Source organism: Myripristis murdjan, chromosome 13 (genome assembly GCF_902150065.1).
Source record: "Myripristis murdjan chromosome 13, fMyrMur1.1, whole genome shotgun sequence".
In the NCBI taxonomy this organism is placed as follows: Eukaryota; Metazoa; Chordata; class Actinopteri; order Holocentriformes; family Holocentridae; genus Myripristis; species Myripristis murdjan.
Window position 1 is genome coordinate 5,016,077 of NC_043992.1, and position 20,707 is coordinate 5,036,783.

General features: G+C 45.0%; 1 protein-coding gene across 2 annotated transcripts; it reads right to left on the reverse strand.

Moving 5' to 3' along the window:
• Window positions 1-297: 297 nt before the first annotated feature.
• Window positions 298-15,018, reverse strand: pld3 (phospholipase D family member 3). 2 transcript variants are annotated; one of them, XM_030066344.1, is made up of 12 exons: window positions 14,871-15,018; window positions 10,815-10,917; window positions 10,298-10,348; window positions 8,332-8,489; window positions 6,343-6,523; window positions 5,989-6,106; window positions 5,531-5,658; window positions 4,617-4,814; window positions 3,884-4,023; window positions 3,302-3,467; window positions 3,025-3,124; window positions 298-1,854 (listed from the first exon to the last, which is right to left on the reverse strand). In XM_030066344.1, the coding sequence occupies exons 2-12, from the start codon at window positions 10,839-10,841 to the stop codon at window positions 1,667-1,669; spliced, it is 1,455 nt and encodes a 484-aa protein (XP_029922204.1). In that variant the 5' UTR covers window positions 10,842-10,917; window positions 14,871-15,018; the 3' UTR covers window positions 298-1,666. The 2 variants fall into 2 exon arrangements, with proteins under 2 accessions (XP_029922204.1, XP_029922205.1); XM_030066345.1 differs by having other exon boundaries at window positions 14,884-15,015.
• Window positions 15,019-20,707: the final 5,689 nt, after the last annotated feature.

A 20,707-nucleotide genomic window follows, 5' to 3' on the forward strand; every position in this document is an offset into this window, starting at 1 on the left:
TGTGGTTCTGGCCTGTGGTCAGAGCCTCTCAGCTGGGCTTTAAAAAAACAGAAGTGACGGTGTATGGATGATGTGGATGGAGGCCATCATGCCACCGTGTGCAAAAGAAACATTTTACTGACAAAGTGAGAATAGCGTGAATCAGCTCAGGGTGCCTCAGGAAAACTATTTCATTGCATCATAAAATATGTTGGCAATAGCACTAGATGGATGTTGCTGAAAATGTTTAATAAATGCATAGAGTGCTGAGGAAATCTTAAGGCACTTTAAAAAAAAAAAAGACTGTATACACACTGGTTGGTTCATACATTTATTGAAGGTAGTGCTGCAAACAGAGGAGGAAGGTTCTGGTACATGCACATTTGATCTACGACGCTAGCAAACTGCCCCAGGGCTTTTAAAAAAGCACTGTTTCCTGTAAATGCTAACGTACTTAGACAGTTGCCATGACAACCATCTCCTCGCTAACTGGTAGTCTCAAATCACTCCACACAGTGGAAATTAAATTTGTTTGTCTTCATGTACGAGTGCTGCAAACTTTCAATTGATTTAGCATGCATTCCTGCTGTGAATGTTAAATTAATTCAATTAAACTCAGTCCTGAAGACGGTGGGACCATATTTTAAAAACCCATCTTATTAAAAATGCAGACACGGCACAGCACTTAAAGCACTGATTAAGAATTCGAGAGTCCAGCAATCTAAAAATGTCAATAAAAACCCATTAGATTCAAGCATACAACTCCCTGAGAAAAGCTGGGATGAGGAACTCCCACAGAGGCAAAGTTATGTAAAGTAATGCTTTGTGACTGATCTTAAAAAAATGAGACATAATCAATGAGCTGATCCATCAACATGAGCCAGCTGAAAACATCACACACTTGTCTAGACTAAACCCAAGCAAGCCCAGACAGTGCCCCCTGCTGTTACTAGCACCAAACCTAAGAACCCGAGCCATCACATTTCTTCTAAAATGAACAACGCAGTGTAAACGCAGTACCTTGGACAAACTAAATACTGTAGCTACTCCTTACTCAACCACATGGCTGCTGTCTGCTATAACTTAAAAGTCTCCTGTCATTGGAAGTGGAGTGACTTAAATTCCTCCCTAAAACAATAATCTAAAAATAAGTGTGGCCTTTAACCCCTCGGAGCTGAGGAGAGGCGGTCCTGGGACGCTCCCTGGGATGCTCTGAGCTCCGGGACGAGGCTCCGTGCACACCTCGGGGTAAATACAGAGGAAAAGAAAAGGAGCGCCGTGTTCACACCATCACCAACATGATCAACACGTCACCAGAAATCTTTTCACTTCCTGTTAAGAGATTTGGCCGATGTGTGGACGGTCAGCAAACCTGTCACTGCTGCTGACAACGGCCGTCAGCAGCCAATCAGATTTACAGGCTTCCCTGTTTTCCTGCTGATGTGATTTCACACGATGAAGAACAGTTTCACGTGTCAAGTACAAAGCAGACAACATGCTGGCACAGTACAATCGGGTGCAGCCTGAGTGGAGGACGCCACGCCGACGGCTGAGTGTGGTGCAGGGAACATCCGGCTGAGTCGCACAGTGGAGGCTGGCTGGTGGGATTTAGTGGTTTTGGGTCAGGGTTAGTGTGTTGGCTCTGGCTTTGGTTCAGCCGCTGACTGCTGCACAGACGGAGTGGCCTCTAACAAACGCTGTTCAGGTCAGAGTGCTGGCTGATAGGAGTGCTGTAGGCGGAGCTCCAGTCCCTCTCAAACACTTCCCTCAGCTGTGATTGGACGGTTGGCTCCAGCATATGCGATGCAGTCTGGTTGACGACCAGTGCCGAGCCGGCTGTGCTGACAAAGTAGTCGCCTGACCAGTTGGATGTACCTGAGGAACGAGACACACAGATGTTTCACATTTCAACCCAAATAACCTAAAAAAAGCTGAGTGGTCAGGTAATAATACCATCAAGGTGTCCTGTTTGAACAAACTGCTGCGTTTCATTTCCATACTGTAAAAAAATCCCTAACAGGAGACCTGAGAGCACTTTAATTCCTTAAAGATAAAAAAAAAAAAAAAGGCAAATAAGTTCCTTAATGGTTTTACTGTTGTGCACCGTCTAGACTGGCCTATCCTGAGCATGTGTGTGTTCAGGATGGATTTAATGTTCAGTGGTAAATGCTGTCACTTTAGACACCAACCAAAACTGAACTGTAAAGATCTGTTCATCCCACAGCAGAACACTGATGGAGGTGTTAGTCACTAAGAGGTGTGTTTCTAAAGGATGTGAGGTGGTGATTTTAGGCGGAACAGAGACACACCAAGAGCACAACCCATCCATAATAAATATGATGAGACTGACTCCTACAAATGTCTCGGCACTGTGTTTGATTCACAGCTACAGTCTGGTGTCAGCACAGAAATGACTGCCAAACAGGGTCAACCAAGGCTCATTTAACGCAAAAGCTTAATTCCCTTAATATCTGTGATCCCATCTTGTGTAATTTTACCGTTCTTTTACTCAAAGCTTTGTACCCTTCTCCTTTCTCTGCTGGATGAACAGGCAGTGAGAGACAAGAGCAGTGTGAGCAGCAGCAGAGTCAAAGTGGGCTCCATGATTACTGGAACCAAGGACCTGGGAGTTACTCTAAGTCCTTTAGTCCTTCTGCTTTGAGCTGCTGAACACAGATCTTACCCATTTTAAATGACTGTTATTTTAGAGGAATATGATGGTTTATTTATTACTGCTCTATCTCTTGCTCTTATCTTGTACTTTGGATATTTTTTAGGTTTCTTGTTGAAACTTGTCCCTCCTGCTGTCCCATGCCCTCAATATGTTTCCTTAACTTTATTACTGGTTGTCTGTTGAATGCACAGATGTATGGACTGGGAAAGCTACAAATGAACTGGCCCATGGGGATAAATAAAGTCTGAATCTGAATCTGAAAAACCCATCAGCACCAACTCTCTGTCAGTGTCCCAGCCACCTGCTAACATTAACCTGACACATTAAGATGCCACCTGAGAGTGCAGTGCTCAGTCTGTGTGCAGCCTTACCGATGTAAGCTATCTTGTCAGTCACCATGTACTTGTTGTGGTTGACTCTGGCGAAGGGAATCTCCTTCTGCTTGGGGTTGGACGGCACGACAAACAGCCTCTGTGGACAGGAAACAAACGGTGGTCAGGTTTTATTTGTTTTAGGATATGAAACAAGCTGCCTTTTCACTGTTAGGAGGAACACCTATGATCACTCTCCTTGACTTTGGCCCAGAAGTATGAACAATCTGTTCTAATTCTGCACTCCAAAATGATGAGTAATGATGCTGCTACTCACCACCTGGATGTCCAGTTTGCTCTTGTGGTCCTGGACCGAGGCCAGCGACCTCAGGAAGGGCAGCATGACGGGCTGCGTGTTCGCCCAGCAGCTGATCAGCAGACGCACTTTGATTCGCTTCTCGTAAGCCATTCGCCTCAGCTGGGTGTCGATGTCGGCCCAGTACCTGCAGAGGGCGCCACACACAGTCTCAGGAGATGGGACCGTCACACCTACAGTTTGTTTTCTTCTGTCTGAACCCGGGCACAACACTTTGCTTTGCTGATTTTTTTTTGTACTTGGGCTGTTTAGACTCTCAGGCCTCAGCAGGCTGGGAGAGAAAAGTCACATCACATAAAAACAGAAGCAGCCCTGGGTTTAGGGTTCCCTGGGGTTTAGGCTGACGTTCAAGCAGGAGTTTTATACCGTAAGGCAATAGAGAAGCCTTAAAATATTAACCCTTACATATTAACTATAACAGGGAATCCTCAATGTGAAGAAGTCTGGAAACCTCTGGGTTAAAAAAATGACAGTTTACCAGTTCATTCCAATGTCTCTCAGTACAAAACAGCTTGTGACTACCTGAGGAGCTGCAGGCTGTACCTTTTGGGATGGGAGAACTCCATGGTGGGCACGTAGTTCATGACAGCGATGTAGATGAACTGCTGGGCGTCCTCCATCACGCTGAGGATGGACTGAAGGTCTGGAGTCCTGCCAGCAGCACAGAAAGATGGAGGGGAACTCTGGAGAGAGAAGGAAGAGAGAAAAGAGAAACGAAAGAGTAATCCAATGTGAGCGGGGCAGAACTGAGTGACTGAGGCTGGCTTCCCACAATGAAACTTCCAAGCAATCAGCTGCAGACTGCAAATTTATTTTTTACTGTTGCCTCGTCAGCCCATATGGAGTCATGACTCTCATTAGCTGGTTCTCCAAAACAATTCATTGGCATGGGACTGAGTCTGCATCAGAGGCCTGTTTGTTTTTACCTTTCATCATCAAATTTGAGACTAATAACCCCGAATTTTCATCTGTGCCTGCGAGAGACTGAGACCACAGCAACGATCAAACACAGAAAAGACTGAGGTGCATTGGTCAGCTGGTATCTAGGTGGCTGCTGGAAACTGAGAAATGAGCCACACTTTGAGGTGAGTGATGAAAGAAAACATTTTATCTTAGCATAGATATGTCACTTTACGTTGGTACTGCTGTGCAGCGCGGCATTAAAAACACAGCATCTCAGCAGCATGGCAGAGTTCTGCCTGTTCATCTGTCTGTAATGGGGCTGAAGCTTCAAACAGAGCTGCCATCTGTCCACGCGACTGCAGCCGCCTCTTACCGACAGGTAGACGCTGGCCGGCGTGTCGTTGAGCGGCAGCTGGAGGGGCGTGTCCTTGTTGTAGGCCGTGGAGAAGCTGCTGGGCCACGGCGACGGGATCGAATGGCTCTGGCCCAGGAACCAATAGGCCTCAAAGATTTTGCCCAGATCTGCCGCTAAACAGCTGCAGTTGTAGACCACGGCGCCCAGCTCCTTCACCTGCAGGACAAACAGCACCTCAGCACCACGAGCTGTGTTTGACAGCGGCACGGACCACGAGGACACGTCACCAAAAGGACTTTTTTAAATGATTCTCTCTCACTTTCTAAATTTCATCTTTCTTGTCTTGATCTTATTTGATATTCTGCAGTCATAAATCTGAATAAACAAATGCACGGTCATATGTATATCAGAACAGTACAATGCTATTTTTCCATCTTTTCCATGTGCAATTTTCAAACTTATTTTGATCTGGAATTATTTTTACACACATCTTTCAGATTTTTGTGGCCACACTGTGATCAACATTCACCAAGTAATTCCTGGAAATGGCCACACAATGTCTCAACATGCAAACCAGCACTGACAAGCGGCTTAGGGTCATATGTCTGTTATGTTGTTAATAATATTGCACTAGCACTCAGTAATGAATCATCGAGAAAAAGGGAAATTTTTTGACCGTGTGACTCAAAGCCAAAGATGAGAACTTCCTCTTTAGGTGTTAGAAACTTAAGAAACAACTTCTGTGCTTCTGGTCAAGGAGGAACGTGAACAAGAACAACTGGCTCAGACACACTTTCATTTCAGTGGGACACGCCCCGGCCGCTCTGCTGCTACCACACGTCATCTGGTCTGAGAGGCGCGCTGTGTATCCCTCACACAGCTAGCATGTCAAAAGGATGTGATGGTTGTTTTTATGAGATGTCAAAACGTACCTGTGTGAGGGACCTCCAGTCCATGTTGGCGCTGCCAATGTAGATGTGTTTCTTGTCTACCACCCAGAACTTGGTGTGGAGGACGCCTGACGTCAGCTCTCTCATGTTCACTGTCCTGATGTCGGCTCCTGAAACACACACACACACACACACACACACACACACACACACACACACACACACACACACACACACACACACACACACACACACACACACACACACACACACACACACACACACACACACACACACACACACACACACACACACACACACACAGACGACGTGCACAGTACCATAAGAGAGCTGCAGTGTTTCCCACACTCTAGACTGGGGCAGCCCGTCCATGTGGATTAACAGCCAACCAAATATAATTGGAGGAGGGGAGGGCCGTTATCAGGGTGGACTGAGCTCTGTGTGTGTGTGTGTGTGTGTGTGACTGCGGCTGGACTCACCTGAGCTGCTGAGCAGTCGCAGGTTGTCCTGAGGCTGGGTCTCCTGTGGTGTGTTGACGGCGATGCGAACAGACAGCTTCCCTGAGATCTCTGACAGTCTCTTCAGGACGGTCTCACCCTGTGCAATCCACAAGAAAATTACCTGCCTGTTTCAAAATTAATTGCTTAACACAGTCGATGCTTGTCGATTCCGATTTGCTTTAGCCTAATTTTTTTTTTTTTTTAAACATATGCTTAGAAAATACACACAATTTGCATGGAATCATTGCTAATAAGAGGTTCACAACAGAAATGTCACCAAAACAAAGAAATCAAATGAAACCAAGATAATGTTTGTGATAAAGTCCAGCTCACCTGATTGGCTGTTGGCTCATGCGTGCCGGTGTCTTTGTTGGTCATCGTCCAATAGAAAGAGGCGATGTCGAGACTGCTGCGAGCCTCGCCCATCAGGTTGAGCCACGCCTGGTAGATGGAGGGGTGGGCGGAGCTCGAGTTAAACTCCAGGCCTTCGGGGATGCTCTCCACCAAAACAATCCTGGCAGAGGAGAAGTGCTTTGTAAGATACAACAACACTCTAATGCAGTCATCAATCAATCAGTGCACTAATAAACACTTATCAGATTAACAGACTGGGCTCAGTCGCTGCTTCATGCCTTCCAGATCACTGAGTGACCACCTCTCACGCTTTAAACTGTTTGAATATCCACAGACATTTATCGCTGTGAATCCTGTTACGCCAAAAACCTCCTTTTTTCTCATTTTCCAATATTTTCATTTTTGTTCTTGGTCTCGTCGTCTACGTATTTGATTATTATATTGATGACCTTCTTGATCATAAAACCCCTTTAAAGAGAGTCTGACCCGGGTTTCTCTTGTGTGGTTCAGCTGAGCTCAGCTGTGGGTTAGCGCTTGGCTGCAGGTACAAACCACCGTGTTTAATGTTAAATGAGGGAAGTGAAGTCAGTGGTAAGAGACAATGAGCACAGGGTGAGCCACATCACCTCAACCAGCACCGTAACACAAACCCACGACAGTCCCAGCAGCACAGAGCAGCACACGCCAACATCTGTCATGTCATTTCAAACGCACGACCAGCTTCAACCGAGTGCTGATGCTGCCGCGGCTCCTGACTGCAGCACCTGTCCAACACACTTTAGATCTGATTTCATGACTGATTTCATCATCAGAGTGACTGTAGAAGCCCACCTGCCCTCTCAGCTCAGACTGTTACACACCTGAACCACCAAGACAGACACAACCAGCTTTTCCTTTCATCTACAGTTACACCTGCTGTGAACACACGCTCACCTCAGCTGAAGAACTACAGGACCTGTGTGCTTCCAGGTCAGTGTGCGTGTGCACTTTTAGCTTATTGATGAGCAAAACCCTTGGTAAGTCCAGTTGGTGAGCGTGTTTTTTTTTCAGTGCTCAGTTTTGAGGTGGATCTTTTAGCGCTTGCTAGTTTAACAGCTGAGGCAACATCAGCCACACTTGTTGGTACAGAGTTTTGTTCACCCTTGAAGAAAAACTATTACTATTTAAAACTATTTTTACTAGTTTTATTTTAATGCCAATTTGGTTCTGAAACTTCTGAAACTAAACTTGTTATCACGTTGGCTGTAGCCAGCCAGGGCGCCCTGCGCGGGGCTGACTCACTGCTGCATGGCGGACCATCTGCATGTATTTCACATGTGTTGTCAGCGTCGGCCCCACAGCATCAGCAGGATGTCTTGGACTGAGTCCAGCTAAAGAGTTCATTACAAATTCACTGAGTCACTGCATTAAGAGGCTGGTGGAGGTGCTCCTCACACACCACAGCAAGACTCAGGGAAAAGACTGAAAAACCTGAAAAACAGCCAACTGTCAGGAAAACGAGTGAGCTGCTGGAAACAACTCATTTATTAACTGATAACCGATTTATCACTTTAATCACTTTGCTGATTCCAGCTTCACTAATTTGCTAAGATTTGCTCACTTTTTTACATCTGTATCATAAAATCAAGTCTTTGTTGTTGTTGTTGTGTTTGTGGTTGCTGGTCAGTTAGTGGTTAGTTCCATTTTAAAAATGCCTAAAAATGATTAAATTTGGATATTTTTTAAATAAGCAGTAGAGCTGCAGGTACAAAATCAATGTGACTGTTTTTGTTTTTGTTGTTGTTGCTCATGCTTGTCGTGATTTATACTCATTTTCAGGTCATATTGGTATCAGACGTGGCTTTAATCCTACAACAGATACCTCAGAAAGACAAAAGAGAGACACCAAATACTTGACGTGAGCAGCAGGAAGGCCCAGATAAACAGACACAGGAGCTGGTCTCCAGGCCGGTCCAGACGGGTGCTTACTTGCAGGGGTCTGAGCAGGACTCGGCATCCGGCAGGCGGAACCTGGCGTCGGGGGGAGGACGGGGCGAGGAGACGCCCTCAGCCAGGAGGTTATGGAGCGCCGTGGTGGCCAGCAGCACCGCGGCCACGGTGGCCAGACCAATCACACACCTGTAATACTGGAGGACACACGTTCAGGTACAGTTACTGTAAAAAGGACAGGTGTGGCGTTTTTGCAACGCCGGCTGCATTCAAATATTGACTCCCATCACTTTAAACGTGACATAGTACAACCTCACTGCTACACCCTGCAGCGCACAGTGCTGCTGTTTCTGGCTGGCCTCGTACACGGTCCAACACGACACTCAGATCATTATTTTGACAAAAAGAATCTCACAGTACAGTCTAATGTGTCTATTTCAGGGTTTCCGCTACATGTAAATGATCGTGGTGCACCGCCACGATAAAAATAAAAGCCGGCACGCCTTCAGAATGATGATTTTTTTTTCAGATGTTAAAACAATAGAGTATATAGTATATATATATATATATATATATATAGCCTATATTTGCACACATATACTTACTATAATCAGAGTTTGAAATGATAATTTAAATATCATGAAATGTTACACTACACTGCAATTAACTTTATTTTGAAAAATCAACACCGGAGTCATCACCCGCCTGTTTGATTCTGCTGCTGCGCGCTCGCAGAGGGAGAGAAAAGGGCAAGAGAAAGGTACCTAGGCAAGATTAAATTTAATCCAGTTTTTTATTCAAGCCTGTGAAAACGACCCTAATGTTATCGTTAATGTTAACATTGTAGGGCCTATAATTTCTGTGATCACGGAATCACGGACGGAATCGTGGAATTATCCAAATAAAATGTAATCTATTTTTTACGCGGAATTTGACATAATTTGAATTAAATGCTGTTTTTGTGTGGAATATGAAAGTATGTCTGGGGGAAATGAAGCCCTGAAGCCCTCCCCCACAGTTTCAAAAAATCCTGGTTGGACACCCTGTATTTGATTATTGTATTCATTTAGAGGAAGTCTGACCTGCTGCTGTTTGTTTCTATGTTTGGAACCACATGGACCTCAGTGCACTGTGACGCTCCACGGCCATGGTGCCACAGAGAGACGGTCACCAAGCTGCAGCTACGGTAACATGGCCGAGGTAAAGGCTACATAAAACTAGAAAATTAAACAGCGCAGTTTTAAACGTGTGTTTTTCTTGCAGTGGATAATTTCAGACGTATCTGACCGTACAGTGGGTTTATAGTTTTTAAAAAGGTCATTCCTTATGGTTTTTGAGAGACTGAAAACGAGCATCCTGTGGTGCGGACGGTTACACCAACAAAATGCTAAACCTCGTTTTAAAGCACATGTGGCAAACAAAACAGGTGATTTCCCTGATCACCTCATCTTCAAGCAGAGAGGAGGGACCAGTCAGGGAAATCACCTGCTGGAGTTTTTGGTTGGGACGAGAACCTGCAGCCTCTCGGCCCAACATGGCACATGTTTGCCCCCCCCCGCCTTAGAGCATGCAGCCGGTGCTGTAGGACAATGAACACACACACTGAACCGGAGCTAAAATGATGTGGAGTAATGATGTAGATTTCCTGGTACACCTGCCAACAGCATGTCAGTCGGCACGCTGGGAAATTTCTCGGCCGACAGGACGCTGCCGCTGAAATGATCTAAAAGAGACATTTCAGCCATGTGGTCGCCCAAAAACCTACCCAACAAGTTCCTCGCTGTACCCACAGCTCTTCTTCCTGTATCTGCCTTTAGTCTATCCACTTCTAAGTGTGTGTGTGTGTGTGTGTGTGTTATGTTTTAATGGGGTATAATTACTGTCTGTATTGACATTTTTTGGTTTTCTGTAAAAGACACAATTTTTTGAGAACACTTAGATAATACATTTCACTTGTGTGTGTGTGTGTGTGTGTGTGTGTGTGTGTGTGTGTGCTCTAACTTACCACCTGTGCTTTCTTATTGTACTCTTCCCTCCTCCACTCCACGTCCACCATCTATCAACAACACAGGAGCAACACAAGTTAGAGCCAACAAGCACAGAGCAACAAATTTTATTCCAAAATGAGAGCCACAATAAACAGGCTGACAAGAAAATGTATTCTTCCATGAAAGCAAAGGGCAAACACACTGCTGCATCTATTACTGATACTGGTTTTACTGATTCCTGGAACTTTATACCCCCACCAGGGAGGGCATCGCTCCCTGAGCAGGACATGTCACCATGTAGCAGGGAGGTTATTAACGGCTGCCTCCATGTGATTAAACCCATTCAGGGGCTGCCATTAGTGCCATTAGATTGACATGGTTCAGTCTGACCGGGACCGAGGCCACACCTTTTTGTCAGACCCAGCCTGTAATTTTTGGTTCAGAGGAAAGTGAAAGTCCAGCGGGCCGGAGCAGACGAGGCAGGTGTGACAGGGTCCCGGGTCGTGCGACACAGAGCAGGACGGAGCATCTTACCCTGTCGTACGGGACGCTGCTCTTCATGTTCACTGAGAAAACAGACGCTTGATCTGACAGATCTGAAGTCCTCTCAGCTCAGGTCGGATGAAGCTTTGCGGTTCTGAAAGCAGAGAAGAGGAACAAGGAAAGCGGATGTGATTTCATATCTTCATTGCTCAACATTAAAGCCACGAGCCGCACCGGGCAACCTCACAAACTCACAAACTCACATTTATTTTTAAATAAATTAATGAATAAATCAACAAAATACCCTCACTCCAGTGACACTTTGATTCACAACAGACAGGATTTGTCCAGCTGGTTATACACGCATGTCTTCTATTTATTATTATTATTGTTATCACTACTAATTATTATTATTATTACTATTGCTGCTGTGTTCAGTGGGATTTCAGAGCACCTTAACAAAACTCCTGTTGTTTTGACTCTCTCTCTCTCTCACACACACACACCATTGTCTGTGGTCCACACACAACCTGGCCTGTGAGCAGCTGACAAAGAGAAGCTTCTAGGTGTTTTCGGCAGCACGCACAGAGAAACACCTGCCCAGGTCACGGCCGCCGCACAGCCCGAGGCTCTGAGCAGAAACACGCAGACTCGAACACGTGGCGCACAAAACACGAACACGGTGCAGAGAGGAAACGGGGCGTTTTCCACCAGAACGTGGATAACTCTTGATCTGAGGGTTTTCGAGCCAAATCCAAATTTCTGATTTGAAAGCCATCACTGATTGGTCCAAACTATAGACATGTGGTCTTCATATGGAAAATGTAGGCATTACAGCTGCATGATGACGGCCAGAAAGAGATTTTCTGTTTATAGTTATTAACACCGGTATGGTCCTGATGATTTCAGGGGGAAAATCATTTAACCAGGGGTGTGAAATTCACAGCAACACTCCTGACTATTTTCAATTACAGTGGCTGTTCAAAATGAAATGAAATATTTCAGTATCACCAGCATGATAGTGTTGTGATGAGTGATATGTTTGATTATGAATTCTGAAAGCAATGAGATGAGAAAATTAGATGATTTGCAGAAAAAAGTTGATTTCTCTGTCAGCAGTCAGCTAAGAAAAGTGTTTCTCCTTTTCCTCTTGTTGTTTGATGTGGGCTGACGCGTCTGTTATAGAACATGTGGTCTTCTGTCATTACACAGCTCCTCTCAACCCATTCATCTATTTTCTAGCTGCTTCTCTGCTCGGCGTCTCCATCGGTTCTCAGGTATCAACATAAAAAGCAGCGAAACGCCAGTCAGCAAGACGTTCACTCTCTGGGTTTGCGTGTCATGTGCTGAGTTTCTGTCAGCATTATTATTATTATTTTGCTTTGTAAATCAGTGCTGTGGGCTGCAGCATGCGGTCTGTGTGCAGCTGCCTCGACCACATCGCTCTCTCACATCTCTGTACGTCTGCCTGGTTAAAGAAAAACGCCAGATGAAAAACAAAGCGCATGACCAGGACATACCGCTTATTGACATCTGAGGTCTGGCGGCGGCGGCAGAATGAGGAAGCAGCGAGGCCGAGGTGCTGACGCTGTGGCCCGACTGAGACAAAGGCCCAGCGTCTGCAGGCCTCCAGTCACGAGAGTCAAAGTCTCCTCATGTGACTCATCCTGCTTCATCTGCACTGATGTGACAGCAACACGGGGCTCAGCTGCTCACTCAGAAAAACTCCTTTTCAATCACGAGTACTGCTAGATCAGTCCAATTAATTTACCAGCAGAAAACTGATCAGGTACAGTTTTTGATATTTGATTAATCATTTCAGAGATCACTAAGATGCTAGGACTGTTTTCCTTTTCTCTTCTCTTATCATTATGATTTTTTATGTGTGAAAATGCATGTACATGTGAAAATGGTAAATTCACATGTAAAATTGACATTGACATTAATCAAGTAAATAATCAATAGATGAATGGACAGTAATCATCAGCGGCAACCCCGGCTAATAACTTCTTTCTGTATGTTATGTCAGTATGAGTTCAGCTGACTGATTCTGGCACAAAACTTGTATTTGTGTAACTAACAACAGGACATTATGTCAGCAGAAGGCTCCACGCTGAATGAGGGCACCAAATTGACTTACTGGGTGAAATTCAAGGCCTAAAATCCAGCGGGTTTCGGGGGAAGACACATCGCTGGCCAAAATTAGACATCAGAGCCGCTTTGTTTCTGAGTCACTTCCAGTGACGAAATCATGCAAACCACGAGTCTCCAGGGTATCGCAGTCGAGATTTGTGCTGACGCCGGGACAACAAGGGGGGAAACGGCAGTGAGCAAAGCCCAGATACATTTTAGAGCCATGCAAATCAGGCTGAACAATTAATCCTTATGTTATCAAAGCTGCAGTATGGCCAAGTGAAAAATCCAAATCACAGGAGTGGCAGTTTTTTGATAAAAAGGCAAAATGTGTGACAAAACATTGTCATAAATAAAGTAGTGTGGTGCTACAGAGATGCTCTGGACTACAAACTGTATTTTCCAGATGTAAGAAAGAAAATATGTTTGTTTGGTATAGATACCAGCAAAAATCACACCACCATCAGTATTTTCTTTTCAGTCAAAGTGACAATAATAGTGCAGAAATTATTATTCCTACCAAAATTGGGAATCATATCGCAATCACAATATCTGTCAAATGAATTGCAATTTTTTGTGTTAACACACGGTTCAGTCGTAATGAAAAGAGAGCCCCAATCTCTGCAGCAGTGAGGCAGAAGGATGAGGAGATGTAGGCCAGTGACCCGAGTGACGACAGGATCAGCCAAACTGTGACTCTGTCCTCAGCCTGCCAATGCCTGGCTGACTGCAGACCAGCTGGCTGAGCTAAGGAAAGGACCGACAAGGTGTCAGATGAGCAGGGTAAACACATTCAGAGCCAACATTCAGAGCCACATCTGATGTGGAAACTCACACCGCGGGGTGTACTGAAGCACACACACAGGGACAGTCACTAACATGTAAAACCAGCCTTGATAGAGCTGCTGCTGCTGAGCAGAGGGACAGGCTGCCACAAACACTGAGAGTACAGGAGAACAGCAGGACAACACCTTTTCATCTGCGGAGTGTGTTCAGAGTGTGTTAGGTGTGTGCTCAGAGTGTTTTCAGTGTGTCTCAGAGTGTTTTCAGTGTGTGTCCAGTGTTTTCAGTGTGTCCTCAGAGTGTGTTAGGTGTGTGCTCAGAGTGTTTTCAGTGTGTGTCCAGTGTTTTCAGTGTGTCTCAGAGTGTTTTCAGTGTGTCTCAGAGTGTTTTCAGTGTGTCCTCAGAGTGTTTTCAGTGTGTGTCCAGTGTTTTCAGTGTGTCCTCAGAGTGTGTTAGGTGTGTGCTCAGAGTGTTTTCAGTGTGTGTCCAGTGTTTTCAGTGTGTCTCAGAGTGTTTTCAGTGTGTCTCAGAGTGTTTTCAGTGTGTCCTCAGAGTGTTTTCAGTGTGTGTCCAGTGTTTTCAGTGTGTCTTCAGAGTGTGCTCAGTGTGTGTTCAGGCGGCTGGTGTGAGGCAGGGTGACCCAGCAGACACAGCATCCCGCGACATAAAAGGCCGTGGGGTCTCTGTGAGGGTCCCGGATCTGTTACCGCTGACTGGCCTGTAAGTGATAGCAGCCGACAAGGCCGGCCTGTTTATCTGCGCGGGGCCGCAAATCACATTAGGAGAAAACAAGCGAGTCAGGAGAGTTGGCTCAACATGTGCAAGTGAGAAAATAAGATTACTGGATTCACAAGCGAATAAACTAAAGGACAACAGAGCAGCTTCTGTGACTCGACGTGACTTGGAGTATCAGAGCAGAGCTGCCGCTATCAAACAGAGAGCTGAGTAACAGACTGCAGGGCTAACATTTTAAACTAACATTACAGAGAGGCTAACATTAGCCTGAGGACAGCCTCGGCAGCGCGGAGCAGCGCAGGGCTCCTTTAGGTTCTAACAGCACCAACAAACAGCCAGAGGAGCGTGCTAGCGGCGCTGCTAACCAGAGCGAGCCGCTGACGGTGCAGACCCCCACCAACACAACACACTCACGGCACATTTCAGCCCCTCTGCCCCCCCCACCTGGCAGCTCACCTGTCCAGCTCACCTCAGCAGAGCACCTGGTTCATGGTCCAACACGTCCACGAGGAGCCCGAGCCGCCGTCCGTCTGAACAGTCAACACACATTCAAACACACACACTCACATACACACAGCGGGGGAGAGCGGAGGGAGTCATGTGATCAACTCTCCGCCGGACAGCCAATAGGGAGGCAGCTGGCGGGGTGACGTGTACACAGACATTAAGTTACAGTAGTGCAGTTCGCCTGTGCAGCCACACGAGGGCGCCACAGGACAGAGCGGCGTGCTGTGTGTGTTTTGTGTGGTGTGTGTGTGTGTGTGTGTGTGTGTGTGTGTGTGTGTGTGTGTGTGTGTGTGTGTGTGCGTGCGTGCGTGCGTGTGCGTGCGTGCGTGTGTGTGCTCTTGAGTGGTTCAGGTCAAATATACTGGAAATACATACAGCTGGTGTATCTATTCTATTCTATTCTATCCTATTCCATCCTGGTGTCTATTCTTCTCTGCTCTAGTCTACTTTCATCTGATCTATTTTATTCTGTTATATAGTATAGCATATTATAGCACAGTATGGTTTCATCTATTCTATTCTATTCTATTCATGTGGTATTGTATAGTTTAGTGCAGTACGGTTTCATCTCTTTAGTTACATTCTATTATGCTGTAGTGTTGTTTATCTATTTTTTTCTATTATATTTCAATATCATATAGTATACTATAATATAGTATAGTTTCACCATTCTGTTCTATTCTATTGCATAGTATAGTATAGTATAGTATAGTACAGTATGGTTTCAATTATTTAGTTCTATTCTATTTTGCTGTAGTTTAGTCTACCTTCAGGTCTATTTTGCTCTATTCTATTCATCATACAGTATAATATAATGTAGCATGGTTTCATCTATTTGCAGGTTTAGACTATTCTTCTCTGCTTTAGTCTGATTTCTGCTTTCTATTCTATTCTATTCTATTCTCACACAGTATAGCATAGTATAGTATTAGTATGGTTTCCTATTCTATTCTTGTATAGCCCTTTAATTTTATAATGTGTTATCAAATCAAACATGCTGCACTGCTTTTATGAATGAAACAAACAAATAAACAAACAAACAAACAGCCAGAGCCCAGTGTACTGATCAGTTGCTGTCCATGGGCTGGGCTGTGGTCTCACACTCAGCCAGGGGTCGAGTGTGAGCGAGAGGTGATGTGACCTCTGACCCCTGCAGGCTCAGGACACACAGCGCTTCACTCATGCACACACACTGCAGTCAGACAGGTGAAGCTGGTGAATAAATGTGTGACATCTGACCAGGAACTGATGAACAATCTGAAGGCTTTTACAAGCTTGGATTGTTTTTCTGTCAGTATGCAAATTAGTTTTCCTTTCTGTCTTTCTCCTTGTTGTGTGTGTGTGTGTGTGTGTGTGTGTGTGTCAGGAGCTGCTGGTCATATTAGAGAACTAAAAGATAGGCTTGTATTGAAAACATATTCGGGTAAGATGCTGAGCTGTAATGCTTTTACAAGAAACCTGTAGGGCTTGAAAAAAGTCAAAATGTTTATTTATTGTGTTTTTTAAACGAGACAGCTTTGTAAAGGGCTAGTCAACAGTTCACCCTCACATTTGACTCATTTTGCAAAATTGATGTTTCAAGTATAGCTCATCTGGTGTTAAATTACACCACACTGGTTGGTGAGAAGCCTTGAGATGTTGGCCTGAAAGCTGCAGGCCTCCAGGTGTCAGCTCCTGTGATCAGCTCCTCACGGCTCGTCAAGGTGAAATGGCGATTTATTGATTGAAAAACAAAACAAAAACAAAAACAAACAAAACAAAAAAAAAATGGGGGGAAGAGGGGTGGGTTTTAATTGTTCCTCATGTGCTCCTTTGCAGGCCGATCTGTCGTTTCCTCTATTAGTGTCAACTCATTAAGGCTTTTGTTAAACCAATTATAGAGGTGTTAATGGACGACGGCAGGCCCATTGGCATGAAAAGCGTCTCGCAGGGAGAGGATGTGGCCATGTGTGTTGGAGAGGCGGCTGTAAAGGAGCATTACACCAAGTCAGCCGTAAACTGAAAGAGTCGGGGTTGCAGGTTTAGGCGTCATGGTCAAAGACACTGACACAACATGAAACCCTCCACCAACTCTCTAGAGCCTCGACAAATGCTGTCTGTATAACTTTTCTGTTAGGTTTGATTTTGCAACAAAATGGCACGTGAATGCAACAGCCGACTCGGGGCAGCAGCACGTGAACGCAGCACCAGACTTGTCCAGTTTTCCCACTATGAGGCAACTTTTGAGATATTTTGCGAACCAACAGACGAGGTGAAAACGCCATGATTTATTTTGTTGCCTGGAAACTTCCGAGGGCCCCCAAAGTGGTCTTCTGACTGTTTTTAAGCATACTTATGCTATAACTTCTGTTTCTTTATTGTTTTAGAGACGGTTGCACTTGGAATACAACAGTCATGAAAGCCTGAAATGTAAAATGAAATGTGATCTATTAGCCTACTCTTTATGGTCTAATGACGTCACTGTGGGTCGTATCCAAGAGATGCTGCATTGTTTAGGGGAAGGCTAACATAAATCTTTAATTTAGCCTGTATAACCATCATAAAATGTTTCAGGGCATTTTAAGTGAAACTCGGGGAAAAAAAAAAAAAAAAAAAAAAAAATTCCGAACAGGTTGTGATCATATTAGTTATGCTGGGGGGGTTATTCCTCCTCTGCCCACCGTTTAATTTAGAGCTGCACCACTCCATCACCGTGTGGATCAAAAAGCTCTCTTCTCTCAGGCTTAATTACATCATTACAGACAGTCAAGTGTTAGTTCATTCAGCGCCTTAATCGACTTGACAGCGTTTTGCAAACAGGCGGTGATCGCTGGCTGTTTAAAGGTGATGGTCGGCCTGCGGGACGTTTGGTTTGCAATATACTCCCGCACCGCACATCTGAGGCCAAACAGCACGACGTGTCGGGAGTGTGGGGGAGAGCAATGTGCTGATGATATAATACAGGCCGTGTTTATCACAAGGGAAGCATCTCAGGTCTGCTAATCAAGCGTCATTTTGCTCTTTAGATGAGGCATGGCGTGAATCTCCATCATATAAAGTCACACCTGCCTCTAAACCTTATTCCAAATATAATAATAACAGCCTACTAATAAAAGATGCGTCAGTATGGTTTGGCTGGGTCTGCCTCCCTGCATCGGATGTGTTCCTGTTTCAGTCCAAGACTTTTTGATGCTTTTCCTTTTTCTTTTCTTTTTTCCTGGCCTCAGACGGTCGTGCCTGTGCTTCCTGAGGGAGCTGCTCCTTGTTCCCCGGCTCTTTTCTCGCAGTTTAATCCCGTCGACCTCCCGCCTGCGCATCAATTACATCTCCATTGAGTGGCCATTAGGCCGAGGCATTGACATTCACAGGCCTCCGTCTGCACCGCGGCCTGATGTGTATTCCCGAGCACAGGAGCCGCACTACACATTGGATTACATGACTTATTGTCATCGTGTCTCTGGAGCTGAACTGATCAGGGACCGGGCATTGGGCTAAAATCAAAACCTAGACTCTCTAATATTTACATTTTGAATGCAAATAATTTACAACTAGCGCTAGATACTCAAATGGATATGTATAACCTAAGTATAGGCTACACTGGAATACCCCATTCTATTCCTTTAATATTAGGTCTAATCTGTGTATTGTGACCTAGCCTACTCAACAAGGAGTTTGTGTAACCTACCTCTATATTTATAATATTCTCATAATATTAGTATCCTCATTTAAGGGAGGTTTTGACTTAAACTGACCAGTCTTACTTGCTATACTGCGGCCTATACTGTCAGTCTGTCATGGTCAGTACTGCCTTTAGTGATTCTGTCTCGCCTGATGGTATTCATCACTCCACAGCCCAGTGTTCCCGTAATATTCCTGCAGGATACTGACAGTGGCTCTGTGGTGTTCAGTGGGTTCGTGGTGATTTTACGCATTAACCTATATGGCAAAAGCGTGTTCCCACAGTATTACTATATGTGGTTTTGCTGTTATAGCCTATAGGTTGTAGTATCCACCTAATCACAGGATTGCTGGCTGGTTTATGGCCCTCGGGGTGATATTTGGATATCATCACCCAGAATCTGAAACACGCCGGGCCGCTGTAACCTTGTTAAAACCACAGCGGAGCCACTTAACAAGAGAGAAGTGGTAGCCGGAGGAATTAACGACTCTCACACACCTCACTGTTACACCTCCTAGACACACACACACACACACACACACACACGGATCCTTAAATCAAGGGAGAAAAAGTCCTCTAGAGGAGTGACAAGCCTAATTCTTGTTTCAAATTTATTTCAGGAAAGCCGTGTTACCAAGGGCCAACGGAGCAGAACATTCCACCAAATCAGTTGATTCAAGAAAAAAAAATTCTTTGACTCATTAAAAAGTAGGAAGTTAGTCTATATGACTCAACACTTCGGATGGATGTGTGTGTGTGTCCTGCAGTGTGTTCTGATGAGCTCACACACCTCGACCCTGAGCTCGCCTAGTTTAATCCTCCAGTCACTTAAACAAAACATCGAGGAGGGGAGGATGCAGCAGGCCACTATCTCGTCCTACAAACACTACAGCAGGCCTAATCCTATAATAAACTGGAGGGACAGAAATATCGTACAAATACTGCACTGAAACCACAGGAGATTGATGTTGGAAAGCCTACCAAAGCCTACAAATGTCAGAGAAAATATTACAATATGATACCACGTCGGAGAATAAATATCCTGAATCAACACAATCCTATAAAGTTAGCGTACTATGAACTCAGAACAAAATACATAGGCTACTGAAGACCCTTTTCAAGTTTTTATTGGACGTTATTTTAACAATGTCAACATTATAATTAATAGTCTATGTCTTATTGTTTTATTGAACCAACACATTTTTTCGTGCACAGGAATATAGTTACACTACAGGAAATAATCTGGATAAAAACAAACAATTAACACACCAAAATATCGAGTCCCTGTGGGAATATTATAGGAATATTATAGGGACACTTTGGTAATATTGCCATAAAAGTCTTATGGCCAATATAATCGCAGGCCTACAGTACCACAAATACGCCGAGTCCCATTTAGGATATTATAAGAATACTATATGCCTACCATAGGAAATAAAAAAAAATATAATAATAGTAAAACCCCACGCAGCTGTGCAGTTTTGTGCGGACTGCAGGGGTAATATATTATAGCAGTACCACAGATAGATTTGTTTATAGTCGTACTTGGACGGTGCAGACTCGCTGCAGGCCCACATAACAGCATGCTGGCAGAGACCGGGCCTGCAGGGAGATTAGAGCAACTCTCCGGTGACTCTTTCATCCGGGTGGCCTGTTACAGCCGCCGGGCCAATATACAGCACGCCAGGGGGCCACATCGGCCTTTTTGCGGGGCCCTTCCTGGATCCTGCCACGATATTCAAATGTGTGTGCGGGGGCGGGGACCCACCGGCACCTTATAAGAGGAGGGCTGTCCAGGTCTCCTGCCGTATTTGCCCGCTTGATCTCCTCCTGTCAGTCGGTGCGTCCGCGGCCCCGGTGCGAACAAGGGCCTGCACTCAACATCTGTCCAGCCGCAAACCCGATCGAGCTTATGAAACAATGGATGACTGACAAATAAGAAATATTGACTTTACTATTGCCAGGAGCCAAGCATCACATGACGAAGACCTGTTTGACTTTTTGTTTTGTTTTGCTCGTTTCCACATTTTAACCAGATATTTTCTCCCGCTTTCCCTGGCAAAGGAGGCAGCTTTTCCAACCGGATTTCTCCCCCCGTTTCCAACCTTGTGAAGGATTTAAGATTTTT

Excerpts from the sequence above, each read along its gene's own strand:
- pld3 (XM_030066344.1), bottom strand. The coding sequence starts at position 10,841 with ATGAAGAGCAGCGTCCCGTACGACAGG. Across the intron at positions 3,468-3,883 it reads GAGTTCTCCCATCCCAAAAG|GTACTGGGCCGACATCGACA; the intron begins GTACAGCCTGCA and ends CGCCCTCTGCAG. Across the intron at positions 3,125-3,301 it reads GCAAACTGGACATCCAGGTG|AGGCTGTTTGTCGTGCCGTC; the intron begins GTGAGTAGCAGC and ends TCCTGTCCACAG.